A 23915-nucleotide genomic window follows, 5' to 3' on the forward strand; every position below is an offset into this window, starting at 1 on the left:
AATATCCGGCATAAGATGTCTTACACAGACTATGGAAAACCTACATCTGTTGCTGTTTTCATCTTAAAATAGAAGTATACGAAACGTTTAATATATATAGTACAACATTGCGCACGTCAGTGTTTTCTAAATATAAAGGGCCATCGGGATGTCTCAACATCCCGTCTCAACCGCCTCGGTTAAAGCTCCCTATGGAGCTCATTGCTCTTTCTAGAAAATTACCAGAGTCCGCAAAATACGGCGAAATTGATGGGCCGTATCGACCGTATTCCATATCATACCTCAGGCGGTCCTCTATGCCATTCATGTAAACCGTGAAATGTTCGCTCTTGGTCATTACTTCTTAGCTGTTTGATGATCACCGCACCACCCATTTAACATAATGTACCCACCTAAGATACTACCGCTGGGATGCCAGAATAGGCAAGGTCTAAGATGTATACACTATACTGGGAGCTGAGCCACGAAGAAGGCGCGCGCATTGGGAGGATGTCGATCAGTGATGGATCTTCAGGTCAAGCGGCTGTCAGCACCAACTCATATACACCAGATCTACCTAAACGAAAGACGCAAGGCGGCAAGTTACCCCTGAAAGATAAACTTTACCATTTCAGTTTTATGAAAATCAGGTAGAAGGCTACTCCGATAGGAGACCTTTGACATGACGGGTCCGCTTTACTAGATATTCCACTGGATGTTAAATAAACCCTTCTAGAATCCACACCCGCAACGGTGCGGATAGGGACCTTGGAAATAGAATGAGGATAAACAATTCTAAACTAATTCTGGTTAAGGGTTCTCTTCTCTTATTTTGTTTAATTTTAGTTCTAGTTTTCTTCTTCTCTTTTAGTTCGATATTGGAAGCCAACTTGAAGTGGTGTGTAGAAATCGAGATCCGAATACTGTATATATATATGTGGAGGAGAAGAGACAATTATATACACCTTCTGAAGAGAATACCGCGACACCATACAAATATACGCATTAACGAGGCTATGATATAGCTTCACCACACATTGACTATAACCCAATAAGATCGAACGGATATTTGGGAATGCAAAGTTGATCATTGATTATAGATGCTACGTACCGCCGCCAATATTGCTCTGCCGATGTAGGCGTGCGTGAATGGCCGAGTGTAAACATAACTTAGTCAGCAGAGCATAGTAGGAAGGCAACGTGTAATGTCTCAATATTTAATATACATTGGATATATTTTTAATTTATATATATCACGACCTTGCTCGGTCTGATAGATGCTTCTATAAATTCTAGAATCTCAATAAATGACGTCATGCTGGAAGACTCCGACCGTGAGAACGAAAAAAACTTGACCGAATGCATGCCCGGCCAAGAGAGACGTACGGCGGTGGGGCAACCCAAGAGGGCTTGTTCTCCGCCCGAAACGCTCCGAATGCAAGTTTATGTCTACTCCAAGAAATTTCCGAATTCAACAACGCGACTCGCAAATATCGTGGTGCTGGTCAGCGCGAGCCAAAATTTCGATCACATTCTATATAGGTAAATTTGCGAGCGGGGCTAAGGAATTCAACCCTGACGATCGGTCCATACTGTCAGAGCTTCAGACGAGGATTGTTTGAAGAGCGAAAGTCTGCCAACCGCGTGCAGGTGGAGTGGTTGCCATTTTTGAGCACCTTGACCCGCTCGAGGCTCTTGGATCATCGATCAGATTTCTCTACAGAGTACAATGTAGACATCTACCCGAACCTTTGCAGATCACGATTGTCACTGATTTGCCAGCTTCCGATGGGAGGGCTGACGCGATACTCAGCCTCTCTTTTGGCCACATCTTATCCACGATTACTAGTACACAAGATGTACCTGTCCTGACCCGCAACTTTGAGGGCTACGTCAGATGCAGAGTTTGCAAGACATGAATCGTAATGTTTCAATATCATAGGTTAGGTGTCAGCCGCCACCAAACGGGGACCCAGATACATATCACGCATGGGAAGTGGAGAGTGCAAAGACTCGGATCCACACCGAGCCGTTGCTTGTTTCAGAGAGGTCCATTCGGAACAACCCAAGGAACAAAATGCAGAAAATTTCTTTTTACTCTTCTCACCGTGGTTTGATACGAAATTTAGTACAAGGCAAAAGGGTATCGGACCAACAGGAAAGGATGGCATTGGTTCATCCAAAAGGATGTCCAGTCTCCACCTGCATCGTCATCACAAGTCCTCGCAGCACCGTGCATTGATATCCAGGGTTCTTTCGATCTTGAGAGTGGTCGTGTTTCGGGTCTTAAGCCTAGGTCCACTCCAGATAAGGTACCATATCGCCCAATCATGTCATGTTGTTTCTTAATATAGGCACACGGATCCCGCCATCGATCGGCGCCCTGTTCGAGTATGGCCATCCTCACACATTGTCGGGCTCCGCTGGCGCTGCCTCAACATATTTTTAAATGGGGAAACCATAAGCAAAGAGACTCCATCGGGCGCACTACACATCTCGCCTCTTCTGGACCCTGTGGATCGGGACTGGGGTGGATGGCAAACCGTCAAGTTGCCGCCGCTTCTTCGCGCTGTTGCGGCGTCACGCCATATAGGCGACTCTCCCAATCATGGAAAGCCTGCGTTCCAGCGATATTCAACGACGTGGTGGCTTGGATTGCAGCTTCGACCAGATCACAGCAATAGAATAGCGATGATTCCAGCCGTGGGCCTTTAGGGTAGAAACCATACTGGGCTAGGAAACATGCCGTATCAAGTGAGAAACACCGCTACCCCACCACGGCTGAAAAGTAGATAGTGGATGGTTCCATGTCATCTATCAGCAGGCGAGGAGTGGGTCTATAGTAGAGGTTGTAATGGTCGTGGTAGAGGTCCCTGGCCCATTTTTATCCCCATCCTTCCCGGCCTGATGGTTCCAAGCCTTCTTTACGAAAAGTTTTGCAGCTGCTTTTTCGAGTCGACAGGTCGCTCGTTCCTTCGTTTGATTTCCCTCGCTTTTGACCACGCCCAGGGCATGTAGAATTTATTCCGTTTGAGATTATCGAGAGCCTAAGTCGCGCGCAGTTGTCGGTAGCAGGCCACTGCCGGGATGTTCCTCACGGTGATGCAGCGCTCAGCGATCCTTATCCTGTCGTTACTGAGCGCTACCGCCTTAAGCTGGCCATACACTGAGTCGCTCGTTGACTATAACCTGAATGAAAATAAAACCGCCGAAGCGCCGATTGATTATTGGGGAGAGTGGCCGGATCATGAATATCACCCGTCGCCCGATAACTGGCGCTTTCCGATCTATACCATCTTTTTGGACCGCATCGCTAACGGTGACCCGAAGAATGATGATATCAATGGCACCGCCTTTGAGCATGTGGTTGGCTCGAATCAAATGCGCCACGGGGGCGATTTGGTTGGTCTAATTGATACGCTGGATTATATTAGGGGCATGGGTTTCAAGGTGTGTTGAGCCGATTGTGATCCGATCTTGGTGCTTACTCTGGTAGGGCATTTACTTCGCTGGAACGTACTTGATGAACCTTCCCTGGGCCTACGATGGCTACTCACCGGTTGATACCACTTTACTCGACATGCACCATGGCACACTCGAGGATTGGAGACGGACCATCACTGAGATCCACAAACGAGATATGTATGTGATCGTGGATAATACACTGGCAACGTAAGTACATATCCCAGGTGTCTCAGATCAACACTGGTTGACGAGTATATGCAGAATGAGCAACCTTATTGGTTTCAAAGGACATCTCAACGATTCAGCCGATTTTCGAGCAGATGAATATGAAGTGCAGTGGATCTCAGATAGACAATACGCGGACTTCAAATTCGGAAATGAGTACAACGAGACCTGCAACTTCCCGAAGTTTTGGAATGAGACTGGGTATCCGTTGACATCAGGTGGTGTTGAGGAGCTGAAAGGGTGCTATAATAGCGATTTCGATCAATTTGGAGAGCTGGAGGCGTTCGGTAACTTTCCAGACTGGAAGCGCCAGCTTACCAAGTTCGCCTCGGTGCAAGATCGTCTGCGTGAATGGCACAAGCCTATTCGTGATGTCATCACTAAGCATTCTTGCATTCAGATCGCTAGTCTAGATATCGATGGTTTCCGTTTCGATAAAGCCGTTCAGACAACCCTCGAGCCCCTAAGTGAAATAACAGCCGTCTACCGTGAGTGTGCGAAGAAATATGGCAAGCATAACTTTTTCCTTCCCGGTGAGATCACATCAGGAAATACCTTTGGCAGTCTTTACCTTGGACGCGGTCGTCAGCCAGATCAGCAGCCTGAATCTGCAGATGCTGGTGTTAAGTTGAAGAATAGTTCGGACGGATATTTTCTCAGAGACGATGGATACCAGGCGTTGGACTCAGCCGCGTTTCACTACACGATCTACCGTTCGATGACTCGTTTCCTGGGAATGGATGGTAATCTAGTGGCTGGCTTTGACTTGCCTACTGATTTTATCGAGGCCTGGAATGGGATGCTCGTCAGCAACGACTTCCTCAATGCATACACGGGTGAAGTAGACCCGAGGCACATGTTTGGTGTCTCAAACCAGGACAACTTTCGCTGGCCAGCAATCGTAAATGGCACCGAGAAATATCTTCTGGGTCTTTATATCGTCACCTTGGAGCTCCCTGGAATTCCTCTGATCCTATGGGGCGAAGAGCAGGCGATGTATGTTTTTGAATCTACTGCTTCTAACTACCTGTTCGGCCGGCAGCCAATGACGTATCAGACTGCATGGTGGACACATGGATGCATGACTTTGAATACATCCAAATTCTACGATTTCCCTAATGAGAAGGGACTACACGGCTGCGAGGATATCACCGTTACGTATGATCAGCGGAATCCGGCACACCCTCTGCGCAATATCATGAAGCGCATGTTCGAAATTCGGGAGCAGTATCCGGTAGCAAATGATGGGTTTTATCTTCAAACGCTTTCTCAGCTGACAAAGGATGTGTACCTTCCTGGTTCAACGGACACGCCGACTGTGACTGGTCTATGGTCGGTTCTGCGGAGCTACTTCCCAGGCGTCCAGAAGGAGGCAAGCAAGAACAGTCAGAACCTTTGGCTTGTGTATCATAATGCTAACAAAACTGAAACCTACGGTGGTGACTGCAAAAAGAAAGATACCGCCTTGCTGTCGCCTTTCAAGTCGGGAACTAAGCTGAAGAATCTCTTCTATCCGTACGATGAGCTCACTTTAGAAGATGGTCCGGGCGAAATCGCAGTCCACAATAGCACTGAGAGCTATGGATGCATCCGCAGTATGAAATTGCTTCCATGGGAATACCGTGCCTACATAGAGGCCGAGAACTTCGTTGAGCCCGGCCCTACTGTTACTGAGTTCGTTCCTGGCCACGACGCCCGATTGTTGTCTACGGATGACAGTGGCCAAACTGTCGACATCCAGCTCGGATATTCAAAAGAGATGGACTGTGACAAGATCGCCGATGCCATCTCTTTGAACTCAACGACAGTGAAGGGAGTTACAGCTTCCCTTGACACATCTAGCGTGTCTTGCAACAAAATCTCCCCAAGGACAAGCAGTGATAACTTTGTTGGGGAGGTTCCAACCGTTTGGACATGGTCTGCCAAGCTGAAAAATGTCCACCACGGAATCCATCAGCTGACAGTTAAGAACGTTTCCACGACGTCTGGAGTTCATACCGATGCGGTTGACCAGTTCTTATTCCGTGTCGGAAGTCAAAACAATCCCCTTTTATCCCCACTGTCCAATTATTCCACCAGTCTTGTGCAGAAATCCGACAACGGCAGCTTCTATATCCAGCATGACGCCGCTGGTGCTGATAAATTTCGCTACTCGACTGATTTTGGCCTTAACTGGTCCAACTGGACAACGTATACCGGTGACAACACCCTAGTCGACTTCCCAGAGTGGACCGGAACAGACGCTCAGAAGTGGAAGGGAACTCATATTCGCGTACAGTACTTTTCAAGGCTCACCGGCAGTAGTGATTACATTCAGGAAGGTGATCATGGCTGGGAAAAAGGTGTTGCTCGAAGATTTCCTAACCTCTTTTGGAACGGTCCGTTCAATCAATATGGTTACGATGCGGGACTGGATAACAAGATGAGATACGATACCAAGGATCATCGTTGGAAGTACGATTTTGTCTACGAGTGGCCGGCCATTGGACAAATGAGTGTCTGGGGAATGTTAAAGGATGGGCGGCCCGACGTTACAGAGGTGTATGGTGATGTCGACAACTCATCTGTAGTTCAGAAACTTCCTCCGTCTTACCTATCGTCCAACGTGATCAATATCACAAAGCTGCCTCCATTCCCGCACCTCGGCTGGACCATCACGCTCAATGACGCCAACTTGAGATATGAGATGCTTCCGGTCGGATCTGGATGGGCCCAGCTCGTGTTATACATTCTTCTCTGGGTGCTTCCAATTCTCATGGGATTTGCTGGTATCTTCATCTTCATCAGGACATTCTACCGTGTTAAACTCAATACCGATGGCGATGTGGCCAAAGAAGATAAGCTACCGCTCCTGTTTTGGCGGAGGGTCAGAGAAAAGTTCTCCGGCGACGACGAGTCGGATAAGTCGATATCAGATAAGGATATACCGACAGACATTGCTATCGCGGGAGCCCCTGAGCAACGTCGTACAGTATTGATCGCCACCATGGAATACAACATCGAAGACTGGAAGGTCAAGGTCAAGATCGGCGGTCTAGGCGTCATGGCACAACTCATGTCTCAGCATCTGAAGCATCAAAACTTGATCTGGGTTGTTCCTTGCGTTGGTGACATTGAATATCCTCAGGACACGCCATCCGAGCCTTTCGTGGTCACTATCCTGGACAAGCCATATTTTATCAATGTGCAATATCATATAGTTGATAACATCACCTATGTCCTGCTCGACGCTCCAGTTTTCCGCCAACAGACCAAAGCAGAGCCATATCCTCCTCGCATGGATGATCTTGACAGTGCAATCTACTATTCGGCATGGAACCAATGTATCGCAGAGACGATCAAACGATTCCCGTCAATCGATCTCTATCATATCAACGATTTCCATGGTTGTTTAGCACCACTGTATTTGCTTCCCACGCGTACCATCCCGGTGTGCCTGTCCTTACATAATGCTGAATTCCAGGGTCTTTGGCCCCTGAGAAACCCCCAGGAAAAGAAGGAAGTCTGTTCGGTCTTCAACCTTCCCATCGAAACTGCAACCAAGTACAGTCAATTTGGAAACGTCTTCAACCTTCTTCACACTGGTGCGAGCTATGTGCGATTCTACCAACGCGGTTTCGGCGCAGTAGGTGTGTCCAAAAAGTATGGAAAGCGCTCATGGGCTAGATACCCGATTTTCTGGAGTCTTGAAAAGATTGGCAGTCTTCCAAACCCAGACCCCTCCGACACAGGGGACATGACAAATAACGCAGACGCCGAGGTTCCAATCCAGTCCTACGAAGAACGAATCAATGATAAGCTACAGGCCCAGAAGTGGGCTGGTTTGAATGAAGATCGTGATGCTGACCTACTTGTGTTCGTCGGGCGATGGTCGAAGCAGAAGGGAGTGGATTTGATTGCAGATGTCATGCCAGCGATATTATCCGCCAGACCCCACGTGCAATTGATCTGCGTTGGACCTATCGTTGATCTCTATGGTAGACTGGCTGCTACAAAGCTAGAGCGCATCATGGAAATGTTCCCTGGTCGCGTCTTCTCTAAGCCAGAGTTCACCGTTTTGCCTCCATACGTATTTTCTGGTGCCGACTTCGCTCTGATTCCCTCCAGAGACGAACCATTTGGGTTAGTCGCTGTAGAGTTCGGCCGTAAGGGTGCACTGGGAATCGGTTCTCGCATCGGAGGTTTAGGCCAGATGCCAGGTTGGTGGTACACCGTGGAATCCGACGCAACCCGCCATCTTCTGCATCAGTTGAAGACCGCTATCAAACAAGCGTTGGACTCATCACAGGACGCTCGTGAGGAGATGCGCGCCAATTCCGTCAGGCAACATTTCCCCGTTCTTGAATGGATTCAGAAACTCGAAGCCTTGCAACGAACAGCGATCCAAATCCATCACACCAAGAACAAGAACACCGTGACAGGCCCGATGCCAGAGTCGCAGAACTATTGGGAGACTCAAAGCGTACGAATGTCTACGCTGGGCCTTCCAGGACCTACCCAGTCAATGACAGAGGGTTTGGATACACCGCCAGGAAGGCTTTTGACGCCCGGCCAGTCTCGATTTGCAGAATTGCAATTGGAGGGAGCTGATGGCAACAGGAACAGCAGCCTGGGTCGCAAACTCTCGCTCGGTCGGCGATCTGGACCTGGTCAGGACAGAAAACGTCCCGGCAAGAGCCCGCCGCGCGAGAGCCAGATCCTAGGAGAGGATTTGGAAGGTGAGAACACGGATGCCGAAGAAGAGGGCACCACTACGCCGCAGGTGAACTATATTTCGCCTGAAGAAGCTATGGCTGCAGTTAACAACACTTTGGGAACTCAAGATATCGGAATGGCACACACGAACAATAGTACTCACTCGCTCGCTGGTCCTCAAGGATCTACTTACATGTCCGTGCCAGGCTCACCAAACAACATGTCACGGGCCTCCTCTCCAATGCCAGGAACCCCGGGGCTGCCTCAATACCCATTCCAGTTCGCATTGGGTTCTGGCGGAAATACTCCTTTCACTCACTCCCGCAATGTGTCCATGCTTTCCTTGCCTTCAGTCGTGGCGGACCACAACCAGCCGGTTTTTGAGCTGCAAAAGGTTGATCCGACCTTTACAGACAGCACACGCCACTTCACGCGACGCTTCGAAGAGATCCTCAACAACCTGAACAAGAAGAACTCGATGACAGACTGCTGTATCGAGACGTACCTAATGAAGAGCGAGCGTAAATTCTACGACATGTACAACGATGCACAATTAAAGAAACAGCCCGATGATCGTGCAGTGTCTGATTCGAATTCAGACACTCAAGATAACCGCGCCTCGTACGCCACTGTCACTGGAGGTTCGGACTCGAATGATCCGGATGAGATTGATTTATGGCTCTCTCGACTGGGGTATAAGCGACCGATTGCTATTCAAAGATTCATGAGAAGGCGTCTTGGCAAATGGCCTGTCTACGCTCTATTCCTGGGTCTTGGACAAATCATCGCGACCAACTCCGCTCAAATGACCCTGTTGGTCGGTCAGGTAGGAGAAACAGCAACCAAGTTGTACATTATCGCCACGATCTACTGCATTTCCTCTATCTGTTGGTGGCTCCTCTTCTATCGATTCCCGTCAGTAATCGTCCTCACTCTCCCCTGGTTCATTTACTGCATGGCATTTATCATCATTGGCGTCTCTCCATTCGCTCTCACATCTCTCGGTCGAGCCTGGGCCCAGAACGTCGCTGCAGGTGTGTATTCCGCCGCATCATCTAGCGGCTCGTTATTCTTCGCCCTCAACTTCGGTGATCAGGGTGCCGTTCCTATAAAGGATTGGATGTTCCGCGCAAGTCTCATCCAGGGAATCCAGCAGCTCTACACCGTCGCCTTATGGTACTGGAGCTCGAAGGTGACCGAAGCAGAGGTGGGAGGCGTGTCCACCGCGGCTCTAAGCTCATGGAGACTCACAGCTGTGGTGATGCCCATCGCCGCAGTATGTTTCATAGTCGGCGTGCTTCTCGCGCTCGGCCTACCAAAATACTACCGCCAATCCCCCGGTAGGATCCTCTTCTTCTACACATCCCTCTTCCGCCGCCGTATTGTCCTCTGGTTCTTCTTCATGGTAATAGTCCAGAACTGGTTCCTCTCCGCAGCATTTGGTCGCAATTGGTCATTCCTCTGGTCCTCCCAACACGCTAAGGCATGGGAGGTCGTCATCCTAGTCATCTTTTTCTTCGTCGTCCTCTGGGTAATCATCCTCATCATATTCCGCGCCCTATCCAAGGAACACAGCTGGATTCTACCCGTCTTTGGTCTGAGTCTCGGCGCACCGCGCTGGGCCCAAACATGGTGGGGAACGTCCAACATAGGCTACTACCTGCCATGGGCGGGAAGTCTGACATCCGGTGCCCTCGTGTCGAGATGCGTCTGGCTCTGGCTCGGTGTGCTTGACGAAATCCAGCAAGTCGGCCTGGGTATGATCCTCCTACAGACACTGACCAGAGTCCACGTGTGCTTCGTTCTGTTGGCCGCACAGGCTCTCGGATCCATCGCTACGATCTGCGCCCGTGGATTCGCGCCGAATAAGCTCGGGCCCGCGGGAATCTCGCCGAACGTGGGAACGTCTCTAGATACAGTTGGAAATGCGTGGTTCTGGATCGCGCTTTTCTTCCAGCTTCTGGCTAGGTAAGGCTTCTGTATTCCCGGCTTCAATGGATTCAATACTAATGTGGTTCATAGTTGGGGCTTCCTTTTGTTCTATCGTCGTGAGCAGCTTAATAGGCCTTAAGGCTTGTTTGTGGTTGAGATTAGGGATCGATGTTGAATTATTCGACCGATGATCTCCTTTGGTTGGATACTTGTCTACCATCTCTTTGTGAACGGGATTTTACTTCTTTCCTGTTGTTACTGGCATTGCAGGTGTTCGTTCCGAAGCGAAGACGCGTTATCCTAATGTGTTTATGTATATTTTTGATGCTTTTATTAGAGGTATATAGATCGTTTGGATAAATAATATTCTTAATATTAGACTTATCTATTATCATTAACCCACATGATGAAGCCACTTAGCAGATGTTATCATAATATGGAGGTGTAGCATGAAATTGTCAATGTTGCTACGAACACAAGACCTAACTAGTCATTCTATTATCCACCAAACAGGTAAAATGTTTCTTATGTCAACCTTTCACAGCCACTGCGATTGCAACAGCTGCCTTACTTGTATGACTAATACTTACTTCAACCCTCCCTATTTCCTTGGCCTGAGCGATGTCTTTGACTTCTCCATGAAGCTAAGGAGTGTTAGTACATCCACATCGATGAGATCAAATCACTTACGGTAATTATAGGGACGCCACAGTGGCTAAGGACCTCAATGTCCTGCATCGGAGCCCCTGGTCCCGAGGAGGAAGCGTGAAGACTTTTGAAGACAGCCTCCTTGGCACTCCACCGACCTGCAAAAGAGGCTTGAGGATTGGGCGCCTTCAAACAGTACTCACGTTCAGCCAAAGTGAAGTTGCGCTGTAAGAATGTCTCGTTCTCGGTATTGATGCTGGCGATTTCTTCCACATCAATTCCTATGCTTGGAGATGATGTTCCTTTGGATCTCCCGACTGCATCTATGAGCATTTTTTCAACAAGGCAAGATAAACTTGTTCCTTCATCCTCATTCTCGACTATTTGTGAGTTGCGATCGGTGGTAGTATTTACCAATTTAGACGAGTTGGCGTGTGCTTCGTTGGTAAATTCCGTCGTGACGTCTTGTCGACAACTGCCTGGGTCCAGAAAGACCTTTTCCGTCGCATCTTGGTTCTCCCATGGTGGAAGGCTCTTTATTTGCACGATGCAGTTGTTCAGTATCCGGGAGACAAGTTCCGGATTGGCAGCGCGCTGTCGCTGTGTCACTCGCACACGATATTCTTCATACGTCGACGCGGGAAGAGACGCAAGAAGGTAGCTAGGTGTTACCACAATGGCGATGGCACCTTTCTGCCCGAAACCAAAAGAGGTTATCATGGTCGCTTTGATTCCTCTTGTCTTGATCGACTCCATCGGGTATACCAAATGCTCAAATTGTCGCAATTGTGCATCGATGTTGTCTGCGTTTCGATTTCCTGGGACGATTCCATTCTGCAAGATCTGCATGCAGCCATTCAGCTGCCACGCACCTGCCGCTGCCTTCGGATGCCCGGTTAGTGATTTCTGGCATACGCAGAGAAGTGGATTGCCTTTCCGGCGGCCCAGATGATCCATTTGGGCGTTAATAACTTCTCCTTCGTTGATGTCGTTTGCCTTGGTTGATGTTCCATGCATTGAGACGACATCAATGTCGTCAACTCCTAGGCCCCATGTAGCTAAGGCGGCCCTGAGTGGGGATATTGATGGGTCTTGTAGGCGAATGTTGTGAGCCCAGCGCCATTGAGTATCTTGAACTTTCAGTTTCCTGGATTGTTCTGCTACTGCTTGGGCGGCGCCTGAACTCTGCATTCTCCCGACCGATCCACCGATCGACTTTTGCTCAATATCCGCCACTTCCTCATCGAAACCTGCGCGGCGGAAATTAAAGTCCAAAAATGGAGAGCTTTTGGCCTCATGGTGCTCACGCGCGGCAGTTAGAATGCCCTTTCCAGGAGCGGGGATGGAGCGACCAGCCTGGTCACTAGCCATCTGACTATACGCGACAATTCCGTAGATCGGTAGGCCTAGCTTGAGGGCTAGTTCGGCATTCATTAGGAGCTGCACACCGCAGCCGGCAGATTCAGCGAAGCCACTGCGCGAGCTGGCTGTTGGACGAGAAATCTCACCGGGAAGTCTTCCTCTGGCCAGCTCCTCGACACAGTTGGCTGTAGCTTTGATACTATCAAACTCAAACGACAGCTCCTCACGATAGTCATCACAGCCACCGACTATGGCTACTTTGCAATTGCCCGAAATAATAGCATCGCAGCCAATATCAAGAGATTCTAAGGCGGTTGCACATGCGCCGACGGGAGTTTTAAGGGGGCCCGAAGCAGACAATAGCAACATGTTGACCCATGCACCCATTGTATTTAGGAAGTGTTCCAGTATGATATCGCCCCGTACTTGACGGTCGAGAAATCGATCACGATACATATTTTGAATGACTTTCATGGGCCCGCCTCCTGTGCCCAAACAGTTCGCTAGCTCGGAAACATGAATGTGTTGGTATATATCGTATGGATCATTAATCCCAGCAGATAGAAAGGCTTCTGAGACACAGCAAAGCGCATATAGTGTTGTTGTATCGACCTGTTGTATGATCTCTTCAGGAATACCATAACGTAAAGCGTCCCAGCCAGTAGGAACTATCCCGGCTACGGACTGATGAAAGGGGATAGTTTTAGCAATCATTAGAACTGCACCCTTTTTGAGAAACACACGATAGCTGTCTGAACCCGGAATGGGCTGCAACGTGATATTGTTGCCATGCCGTAGTTTGAAGGCCTCTGCCGATAATTTCGAACACTCAAAAGGCGGAAGATCCTCTTCAACAGCCACTTCCTGCAAGAATTCCTTCTGAGAAGGAATATAAGTGTCCACACCCTCCGGCTCAATAAGGCGTAGACCCGTGTTTGACATTATGTGTTCATGGTATTTGTGGGGAATGTCCTGATCATGTATTGGCTCCTGTGTCTCTGCATCGACCCAGCCAACGTAATGCCGTCCTTTCCAATCACCATCCACGTGTTTTATTAATCCCATTATCCATGCTATCTCTATATAGCCTTCCAGACTGAACCAGCCTTGGTGCTCCATCTCCCACCGAGTGCGCGCATTTCCCCAGGGCCCGAGCTCAGAAAACCCTACCACGACGACTGTACGCGAGAGATCTATCATCCCTTGGAGATTGGGCAAACTCACTCTCAAGTCATCAAATGGTTGTAGAATAGGAAATGGAATTTGGATATGGGCACGCCGCCTGCTAATGTTAACCCCAGTGTCCTTTGGCTGTTGCTGTTGTGGTCCGAAGAGCACCGAAACGTGACGGGTATCTTCCTCCTGTAGGGCCTTTCGTATCTGCGATTCTTCGTTAAGACGCCTACGACTTCCTGAAATATGGTCTTTAATATCCCACAACAGACCCAAGCCTCCAGTAAGGTCCGCATAGACCGGAGCTTGCTCAGCAAGTGTAGTAATTCCAGGTGTCATTAGAGCTAGGATGTTGAATGCCATTTCGGCTTGGGTGAAGGTAATGACACCCAGTTTTTCCACTTCTTCTGCGATAATATTGGATGAGTGCATAAGCCCGGTTCCTCTTGTCCAACCCATAACTGCACCACAAATGGTGATATAGCTTGACCAGCTTTCGGAATGGAAACGGTTCAGGAGGGTCTTCAGGCCAGCTTTTGACTCTGGGTACAAACCGTCACCACCGAAGGAGCCCTCGTTACATGACATAGGGAGAACAATCGTCGTTGGCCGGCAGCTAATCCGTCGTTTCTCCTTCTGTTGTCTAATAAAACCGACAATCCGCAGGAGATTGACCAGCATAGCCCTATGCGCTAGCTCCTGGCGACTTCCCAGTTTATCCAGCTCACCCGCTTGGGGAACAGCAGCAAATGGTATAACATAGTCCAGGTCGCCGCCTATAGGGGAATCAGCACTATATATGTGCTCTATCAGGTTTTCACAGTCCCGTTTGCTCGCCTGGTTCATTGGGAAGACCGTCAAGGACGTTCCTCTGGCGCCACACCGACGGTATATTTCTTGATAAAAGCTTGCGCTCTCGGATATTGTTCGACTTGTGGTGACAACTACACGAGCACCACCACACAAGAGACCATGGACTACTTGTGCCCCGATCGAGTCAGGGCCAGCACCTGTTACTAAAACAGTTTTGCTGGCATAGCTCAAGCCAATAGTAGTTCCGGTTCCTAGAGCTGCATGCAGTATGCTGGTTGCGTCCGCGTCATATTTCCAGCTACCTTCGTTCCTTCGAGACTTAATATGCACAAAAGGTATCATTGTTTCGAGGTCGTCGGCGCATAGACGTCCTTGGCATACCACGTCCGGGTAGGAAGAAACTTTCCGGGCTGTCTCCATGTATCCCAGTTGGCCTGAACTACTGATGGTGGTTTTCGGGCACAAGGCTGGAAAGGAATAGATATAGATGGGCTCGCTCGCTAAGGCCAAGTCTCCTAGACGAAGAATCTCCTTTAACGCAAGCCGAATATCGGAACATGAGGATATCGCCTGCTTTGGACATCCGACAGGACGGGGCGACTTGACCATTGCCTCGACAATGTCGCTACAACTTGGATCCCAGCGGTTCAGTATCCTGCGTAGGTGGTTGCCTTTTCTTGGAAGAGCCACGTCTAATGGGTCCGAAGCAACCTTGTGTAACCATTGGATAAGCTCTTCCCTGGCCCAGTTCCACCAAGAATCGTAGTTCCGAGCCTGCATGATATCGAACATCGACTTTATTCCTTCAGAGAAATGGTCATCGAATTCAGCGTTCCATCTCTCTAATGTTTCTTGATATGTTATATCTAGTGGAGGCTGTCCCGAAGCGCCGAGGTCTATCTCCAGATACTTCGCAAGTATATCAAAATGCTTACGGTAATAGCTTCGCTGCTGTTCCTGAATGACCTGACGATCAGATAAACTTACAACAGACGGCATTAATTCGCTCTGCTCAATATACAGACCATCGGCAGGGACCAGTGAAATCCCTTGAAATGTCGCATACCGGCTGATTAACTCATCAATATACCCTTGCGCAGCATGTGCATTTGCCAAACGGGCGGTCGGCTCAATAGTAATCGCAAGGCAGATAGGGACGAGAGAGTGAGCCTTGGAGAAACCCCAGCGAGAGCATATGTAATCCTGCATGGAGTTTTGGTTGAACCCAGCGGGCATTTTTCTTGAGATTAACCTAGCGATTAGAGTGGTCATGTGTTTAGCTGGCTTTCCAACAAAAGCACCTTGCAACGCTTCTCCTAACGCAATCAAGGTCATATCTTCAACTCCTTCCGGTACCCTGCCGAATTCTGAGACAAGGTCTCCTACTAGCTCATTTTGCAGTGTGGATTTTCCTAGTTAATTAGCTCAAACTCATCATTTAAGCGGACATACCCATACCACCGGATAATTCGCGGACAGTTTTCCCCATGGCAACTTTATCAAACGGTTGACGTAGTTTCTGAGCTGTCATGGCCAGAGCAATATGTTTACATGAAAGGGACACGTCAACACTGGGTGAAGCCCTCGAGGGAGGCGCTTTAGGCGGAACGCATTGTTGTGGTTCCCTCAGAGAGCCAGGAAGCAAAGGTAACACAGACAAATCATGTGGAGTCGGAGGTCCTGCTTTCCCTTTCTCGTCCGAGCAGACTTTAGAGTCTGTGTAATGGTAGAAAACTTCATCCTTGTTGTCCTGATAGGAGAGAAACTGTAGGTGCGACCATTGTGAATTTGCATAGGACCTGTAGTGTCTAGCAGCAGATTTTTTGGCCATAGTGGCAAGCGTAGTACGCGGGCCAACTTCAACAAAACGGCATACTGGAGGGCAACCAGTAATCAACTGATGCTGCGTTTCGATCCTAGGAAATTCAGCGGGCGATAACACATAAAGGCTGACTAGACTCACCACCGTACAGGAGACGCTAGTTGATATCTAACCACTTAGTTTTGATCAGCAAACAAGATCAGCAGAGGAACTCACGCGAGCAGCTCAATAAGCAATTTAAGTGCTAATTGACTTCTGTCTTTATTCTCACAGTGCCCAACTGAGCTCCGATCCAAGGTCAGATTCGAATGCATGGCCATAGCGAATGGATCGTCCTACGGGGCTATCAATTAGCCAGCAGCCTCTAGTTTCACCCAATAAACACGGATTTCCCAGCTGAGAAAAGACAGGCAGGAACTCACCTGCCACGCGAGTCGCCGTCAAAGGTCAACAATTAGTATTGCTTCAAAGCAGACATCAAATATTCAGGTGTAGCTCATCTTCACTTTTGGCCCTGACTCGTAGATATACCCACTCCGATCCGATTGAATCAAACATAAAACTTGAAAAATCTCATAGATAGGGGCAGCTGTGCGGTGTGGGGTGATACAAAAAAAAACTCCGTCTGTGAAACTCCGGCAGCGAGGGCGAGAGGAAGCTATATCAACTGTAGCTTCTCAACTGCAGCCGAACTTCATCCACAGGTGGGAAAACCTTCGCGCCTCCGTGCAGTGATTCCAAACTACAACCTGTTCATGTATCCAACACATTGGCGAATATGTAGGTAGAAACTGATGAAATCTGGCCTATTGAAAATCGATAGGTGGGCTAATCTGTTCTAGTATCGTATATATAATTACCTTGTCTCGTCTTTCCATGTTGTGCACGACTTTTTCTCCTGGACTCTGGTAGGGGAAGAATGGTATACATATGGCGACAGGCGAGAATACGTTGATCGAACATACATGCTGACAGATAATCCTCTCAAAAAAAGATGGATAAGAGGGTAGAGATGGAGGTGACTATTCCCCTGTCACCTGACTCTGCAGCAACTGCAGCAATGGAGCCTCCGTCTCCGTGCCGCCCTGTCCCATCGTCTTCCAGTTTCAGCTTCGATGTGGAGTTTCAGTATAGGGACATAGCCTTTTCCCTCACCATCCCAGACGCCTACTCTACTCTCCATATCCTACAGAGAGATGCGTTTCTTCGTTCAATATCATTGTCTGGCACCAATGATATCAAGCAACCCATAGAATTGGCCCTAACCTATATTGAGTTCCTCCTCTCCCAGAAAGAAATTGGGGCCGCAGCTCTGGCGGTGCTGTTGAAGGCATTTAACATTCAGTTTCTCGGAAGAACAGACATCCATTCTCTCATCGCTGAACTTACGTCGCGATCCGAACAACGACGGCGGTGGTTACGCATATACTATCATGCAGTCAATCGTGGATATGAAAACAGGCTTGACGAGCATGGCAAAGGCGTGGACTATATCCGGAGTGGCCTTTTTCAAAATGTCGAGATGAATCAGTTTCAAGTGATGGCACTGTTTGGAGGCCAGGGGGATGCGAGTCTCTCGTGCCTGGAGGAGCTTTCCGAACTGTACAACACATACCAGTCGATGCTCGAGCGCTTCCTACGAAGGATGGGGTCTAGGCTTGCCGAGCTGTGCCGCCTGCCACAGTGTCGGTCATATTATCATCAACGATATTTGGACATCGAGGCTTGGATAACCGACGCCACTGTGGTCCCTGATAGTGCTTTTGTGGCCAGCGCCCCGGTTAGCGTACCTGTGATTGGATTGTTGAGTCTCGCTCGATACATCGTTACTTGCCATATATTAGAGATATCCCCTGGGAAAATGCGAGCACTGCTGTGTGCTACCACGGGGCATTCTCAGGGCCTTCTGGTATCAATTATTGTTGCTATATCGGACTCATGGGAGTCACTTTATGATAATAGCAGGTTATTAGTGGATGTCCTGTTTTGGCTAGGATGGGAGTGTCATAATTGCGCGCCTCAAAGTGCAATCCCTGCGATGTCCACGAGAAGCGAAGAACGTGACGTGGATTGCGACACACCATCATACATGCTTAGTGTTCGAGGTGCAACAAGATGCCAAGTTGAGGATATACTGACCCACATGAACTGTCGCTTGCGGCGAGAATCGCAGTTGTATCTGGCATTGGCAAATACTCAAGATCATTTCGTTGTTGCCGGTTCATATTCGTCATTATTGCATCTTACCAGCTACCTCCAAGAAATCTGTACTTCTGGTCCAAATCAGAGTCACATCCCGTTCAGTAGCAGAAGGCCATCTCTCCAGCATAGCTTCCTGCCAATCAGCACACCCTTCCACACACCATATCTTCGCCCAGCTGCAGATTCATTGAAATTGAGATTTTCAGACAGATGTATCCTCCCCCAGCAACTGGCCATCCCAGTTTACGACACCAGGACCGGTCATGATCTCCGTGCTTCAGATGGGGACGTCCTGCATTTAGCATTTGACGCTATTGTCCATGACATTTGTGATTGGCCCGCTACACTGGCCTGTTCACCCAACATGAGTGCTCGCCGACCTCCTGTGTCTCATATTATTGTCTTTGACCGTGGCGGTCTTAGCTCATTAGTGAAGAAACTTAAAGAGGGCCAGGGGGTTCGCGTAATTCAAGGCTCTGATCTGGATTCCCGGGATCCTGAGCTGGGAACCATGAAGGATCTATTCTCTCCCCTGTTACTTCATTCTGCGACCAGGCTCCAGTCTTGGGGACAGCGCTTCCAACCCCGACTGATTCCGGGGGCAAAGATTAGGATTGAAACACGTCTTACGCGGCTCTTGGGCACCCCTCCAATTATGGTTGCCGGTATGACACCCACTACAATGCACTGGGACTTCGTTGCAGCCATCATGAATGCCGGGTATCACGCTGAGCTGGCTGGAGGAGGTTACCATACTGCCGACAGTATGGCTTCAGCCATCGATCAGCTCGTCAAAAATATTCCTGCCGGACAAGGCATCACTTGTAACCTGATTTATGCCAACCCCCGTGCTATTAGGTGGCAGATCACACTCTTACGTCGCTTATCGCACGCGGGTGTCGCGATCGACGGCTTAACCTTTGGAGCTGGCGTTCCGTCGCTGGACGTTGTCAAGGAGTACATCCAGACGCTAAATCTACGACATATCGGTTTTAAGCCCGGTTCAGCCGCGGCCATCCGAGATGTGGTTAGTATCGCCAGGGCCCACCCCAACTTTCCTGTTATCCTTCAATGGACAGGTGGGCGTGGAGGAGGGCATCACTCCTGCGAAGACTTCCATGCTCCTATACTGAATGTGTACGGACTATTACGGCAACAACCGAACATTTACATGGTCGCTGGCAGCGGATTCGGTAGCAGCGGCAGTATCTATCCATACCTCACAGGCTCATGGTCAGCCACAATGGGATATGCGTCCATGCCTTTTGACGGAGTTCTATTGGGTAGTTGCATGATGGTTGCGAAAGAGGCCCATACAAGCAAGGCTGTCAAAGACATTATCACGTCGACGTCTGGATTGGACGACAACGATTGGGAAAAGACATATGATGGACCTGCCGGGGGGATAGTTACGGTGCTGTCGGAATTGGGCGAGCCAATACATAAGATAGCAACCAGGGGTGTGCGTCTTTGGGCCGAAATGGACAAGACTGTTTTCAGTCTCCCCCGACAAGACCGTGTCGCATATTTGACAAAACATCGTGATATGATAATTCATCGCTTGAATGCCGATTTCGCAAAGCCATGGTTTGGTCGCAACTCACAAGGGGCTGTAGTTGACCTGAAGGAAATGACCTACGCTGAGGTGATGAATCGGCTTGTGGAACTAATGTATATCCGTCACCAAAGGCGTTGGATCGACCCATCTTACGTGAGTTTCACATTCGCATTCGCCGTCCGCACCTTAGAACGTTTGCCGGGGGAGTTGAATGATTCACAGCATCTTTCCCGAGTATCACTTGAGCTTGATCCACCCGGCTTTGTTCGTGCATTTATCTCTGCGTGTCCCGCTGCAGTTGCAGAAGTCTTGAATCCGGAAGACGTCTCATTCTTTCTGATGCAAACCAGAAAGGATAACCAAAAACCCGTCAACTTTATACCCGCTCTGGGCGACGACTTTGAGTACTATTTCAAGAAGGATTCTCTGTGGCAATCGGAGGACATTGAAGCTGTGATTGGTCAGGATCCAGGCCGAGTATGCATTCTCCAGGGCCCTGTGGCAGCGCGGTATTCATGTGACCGGGGAGAATCGGCAAAGGAGATTTTGGATACTCTGCTATATTCTCTCAGTGACTGCTTCCAGCGAGATATGTGTGCAGAGGAATTGACTATCGGGATTGATAGTGGTTTAGTTACACCGGATTCATGGTCCACGGTCTCGCCCGGTACTAAGGATCTCTTTATGGAGGGAATTTCCACTCCATCTTCCACGACACTCTCGGACTCCACTGATGATCCATGCGTTTGTTCATTCACAGTTCCTTATAGCTCCGACCGAAACGTTCCAGTTTGGGTACGGGCAGTCCTCGAAGATAGGTTTGTATTGCAGGGCCGACAACGGCGGAATAATCCTTTCCGCGAGTATGTGGAGAAGTACCCCGAATCATCTATCCGCTACAATCCCGCTCGGTCAGAGGTATCTGTAATGGCTCAAGATAGCCCGGACATCAGATCTTCAATGACGATCATATGTCAGAATGGGGTGGATGTTATTGTCGGACTTCATCCTCCATATAAAGCGGACAATCTGCAGCTACTCTACCAATTTGATCCTAGCAGGGTCCCCTTCAGATTGAGTGAGATTATGGAAGGCCGGAACGAGCGCATCAAGTCATTTTATAGTGAGCTCTGGCTTGGTGAGCGCACAATCAGCCGTATGGATCTGCACAGCACTTTCACTGGGCGTCCAGTCAAGCTTACCCGCCAGCGGTTTGAGAAGTTAGTCTTAACTGTTGGTGAAGCGTTTTCCGACCATCGAATCGTGTCATCAGACTCAGACATTCTGCCTATTAGTGTCGGCATCATTATCGCTTGGGATGTGATATCTCGTCCTCTTGTTCTCTTGGAAATTGAAGGTGACCTACTTCGGCTGGTTCACCGATCTAACACGATTGCATACAATCCCGGTGCCGCTCCATTGAGACTTGGTGAGACAGTCACCTCCCAATCACGGGTCCAGTCTGTCTATATAGAAGATACAGGCAAGGTGGTGGTTATAAAAGCCCGGGTGATTCGTTCTGGAGAGCATGTGTTGACAATCACGTCAACATTTCTTCTCCGAGGTTCTTTTCACAACGTCGAAAACACCTTTCGCAAAACAGAATTATCCGACTGGACGATCAACGTGCGATCGAGTTTGGAAGAGACTTTGTTAAAGTCGCGGAAGTGGTTTCACCCACTCGCCGCTCTACCTTCGCTAGTAGACAAGTCGGTGGTATTCAATATTGAGAGTCACGTTGCGTATAAAAAAAACGGACACACCAGCCTTCGAGTCACAGGCCAAGCACATACCCGGACAGGGTTCAAACTTGAACATATAGGAGATGTGGACTTCATATGCGGTGATTGTATTGGAAACCCTGTTTCGGAGTTTCTTGAGCGTAAAGGGATTGCACAAGGCGGTAGAATCGACTTTGAAAAACCTGGCTGGCCTGGCCGGTCATCGTTCGAAATCCAGATGCCTGCCAGCAACAATGCCTATGCTCAAGTTTCGCAAGATTTCAATCCTATTCATGTCTCAAGCATTTTTGCCAGCTTTGCCCAGCTGCCGGGCACTTTGTCTCATGGCATGTGCACATCCGCAATTTTAACTGCGGTCCTCGAGCACTTAGTCTTAGAGAATGATCGGTCGCGTCTACGACTTTTTTCCGCTGCATTTCTGGGGATGGTAATGCCTTCGGAGAGGCTGGCAGTGCGACTAGAGCATGTGGGAATGGTTGAAGGGCGCATGCGATTTGTTATAGAAGCATGCCGAACCGCGAACGGAGAAAAGGTGATGGATGCGGAGGCCGAAGTAGAACAGCCTGCAACAGCGTACCTCTTCACAGGTCAAGGTAGTCAAAGTAGAGGTATGGGAATGGACTTATACGATAGGAGCTTAAGTGCCAAGGGGTTGTGGGACGAGATCGATGCACATCTATGTGACGCTTATGGTATGCCCGATACTCTTCTTGTCCGCACGTTTTCACTCACATGGAAAACAGGCTGGTCAGTCCTGGACATTGTCAGGAACAATCCGAAAACGCTCACCATTCACTTTGGGGGCAAACAAGGTCGTAAAATTCGCGGAAATTATCTTTCCATCACAGCAGAAACAGTGCTTCCTAACGGTGACCGCATGCAAAAGCCAGTTCTGGCGGGGCTCACACCGACGTCAGCTTCCTACACATTCCATGACCCTAGGGGACTCTTGTATTCGACGCAATTTGCACAACCGACAATTCTTCTGTTCGAGGCGGCAGCTTTTGCAGAGATGCGTGCCAAAGGTTATGTATCACGCGAGGCGGTATATGCTGGCCATTCCTTGGGGGAATACGGGGCACTGTCTGCACTGTCAGAGTTCATACCAACAATTGCCCTCGTGGAATTAGCTTTCTATCGCGGGTTGATGATGCAGGCCTCGGTGGCACGAGATGGTGAGGAAAGCGCCAGATATGGTATGGTGGCTGTAAATCCAGAACGTGTGGGTAAAGGTAGGCACCCTGTACATAATGTTTATTTGGTTATAGTAGGGAGCTGACCAACCCAGCTTTTGATCAAGCTTCATTGAGCACTATGGTCTGCACGATCGCTGCCGAGAGCCGGGAATTGTTGGAAATCGTGAATTTCAACGTGGATGGGGAGCAGTATGTGTGTTCGGGCACGGTAAGTTGGCAGCAATTTCCCCGACGATCACTCGATTTTAACCTGGTAATTCAAAGTCAACCAATCTTTACGTTCTTGGGAAATTGATGGACCACATCGCACAGTGTCCCAGTGGAGCAAAACAAGTCCAGGCGATGAGGGACTCCACCGACGCGTCCACGATGGAGCTCTACCGAGTGATCCGCGACCTCCTGCATCATGCCAAGACCCTTCCCCGACCAATTGAACTACAGCGCGGCCAGGCCACGATTCCCCTGCAGGGCATCGACGTGCCTTTCCATTCCAGTCACCTGCGTTCAACAGTCAATGTGTTCCGACAATGTCTCCTCCGGCCAGGACTGCTGGTGGGGAACGTAGATGCTGAGGAGCTAGAGGGGAAGTATATCCCTAACCTAATGGCCCAGCCGTTTTCGTTAGATGAGAAGTATATCAGACAAGCTTTCGACTTGACGCAGAGCCCAGTTCTAGGGGAAATCCTCGGCGTTAAACATACGTTCCATGCCGTCTAAGCATCACGGCGAGATCGGGAGGAACTTGTTTTCCTCTGCTTCCCGTTCCCTAATATTCGTTCTTGGCATCTCTCCTCCCCCTACCGTGTGTTCTTTCTTATCCCATACTCTACCATTCACCTCTAAAAAGCCAGAGTTGAGTCTTGCTGTTGCATAGATAGCTCTAGATATGGTAGGATAAAATTCCAGGTGGTTACTATCTTTTTCTTTATGGCTACCTAAGTGACATCAAACCCCGTGAGAATGTACAGTACCAGGCAGGATATATATAATAGAATAGACAAAACCAATTTGGTAAGAGGGAGTAAAATAATATATGCAACTATTGAATATGAAATTGCTCTTTGAGCGAAATAAGCTATATTTTCATTTGCGTATTGTTGGAT

The 23915-nt window shown here is 49.0% G+C and overlaps 3 protein-coding genes across 3 annotated transcripts; 2 read left to right on the forward strand and 1 right to left on the reverse strand.

Annotated features, from left to right (window-relative positions):
- Nucleotides 1–1256: 1256 nt before the first annotated feature.
- Nucleotides 1257–10694, forward strand: F9C07_2286961 (glycogen synthase). The gene is made up of 4 exons (XM_041295632.2): nucleotides 1257–3429; nucleotides 3476–3651; nucleotides 3706–10332; nucleotides 10387–10694. Exons 1-4 carry the CDS (start codon nucleotides 3067–3069, stop codon nucleotides 10433–10435), a joined length of 7215 nt encoding a protein of 2404 aa, XP_041151668.1. The 5' UTR covers nucleotides 1257–3066; the 3' UTR covers nucleotides 10436–10694.
- On the reverse strand, nucleotides 10405–16434 carry F9C07_2263458 (3-oxoacyl-synthase; the record flags this gene model as incomplete). Its single annotated transcript, XM_041295628.2, has 4 exons — nucleotides 10405–10940; nucleotides 10987–15704; nucleotides 15745–16241; nucleotides 16331–16434. 4 exons carry the CDS (start codon nucleotides 16432–16434, stop codon nucleotides 10827–10829), a joined length of 5433 nt encoding a protein of 1810 aa, XP_041151667.2. The 3' UTR covers nucleotides 10405–10826.
- On the forward strand, nucleotides 13887–23886 carry F9C07_2172819 (sterigmatocystin biosynthesis fatty acid synthase subunit beta). The gene is made up of 2 exons (XM_071509362.1): nucleotides 13887–16449; nucleotides 16537–23886. The coding sequence occupies exon 2, from the start codon at nucleotides 17109–17111 to the stop codon at nucleotides 22893–22895; it is 5787 nt and encodes a 1928-aa protein (XP_071367188.1). The 5' UTR covers nucleotides 13887–16449; nucleotides 16537–17108; the 3' UTR covers nucleotides 22896–23886.
- Nucleotides 23887–23915: the final 29 nt, after the last annotated feature.

The sequence above is a fragment of the Aspergillus flavus genome, chromosome 8 (genome assembly GCF_009017415.1).
Source record: "Aspergillus flavus chromosome 8, complete sequence".
Lineage (NCBI taxonomy): Eukaryota > Fungi > Ascomycota > Eurotiomycetes > Eurotiales > Aspergillaceae > Aspergillus > Aspergillus flavus.

Excerpts from the sequence above, each read along its gene's own strand:
- F9C07_2172819 (XM_071509362.1), top strand. The coding sequence starts at position 17,109 with ATGGATAAGAGGGTAGAGATGGAGGTGACTATTCCCCTGTCACCTGAC.
- F9C07_2286961 (XM_041295632.2), top strand. The coding sequence starts at position 3,067 with ATGTTCCTCACGGTGATGCAGCGCTCAGCGATCCTTATCCTGTCGTTA. Across the intron at positions 3,652-3,705 it reads GTGGATAATACACTGGCAAC|AATGAGCAACCTTATTGGTT; the intron begins GTAAGTACATAT and ends GAGTATATGCAG. Across the intron at positions 10,333-10,386 it reads TTCTTCCAGCTTCTGGCTAG|TTGGGGCTTCCTTTTGTTCT; the intron begins GTAAGGCTTCTG and ends TGTGGTTCATAG.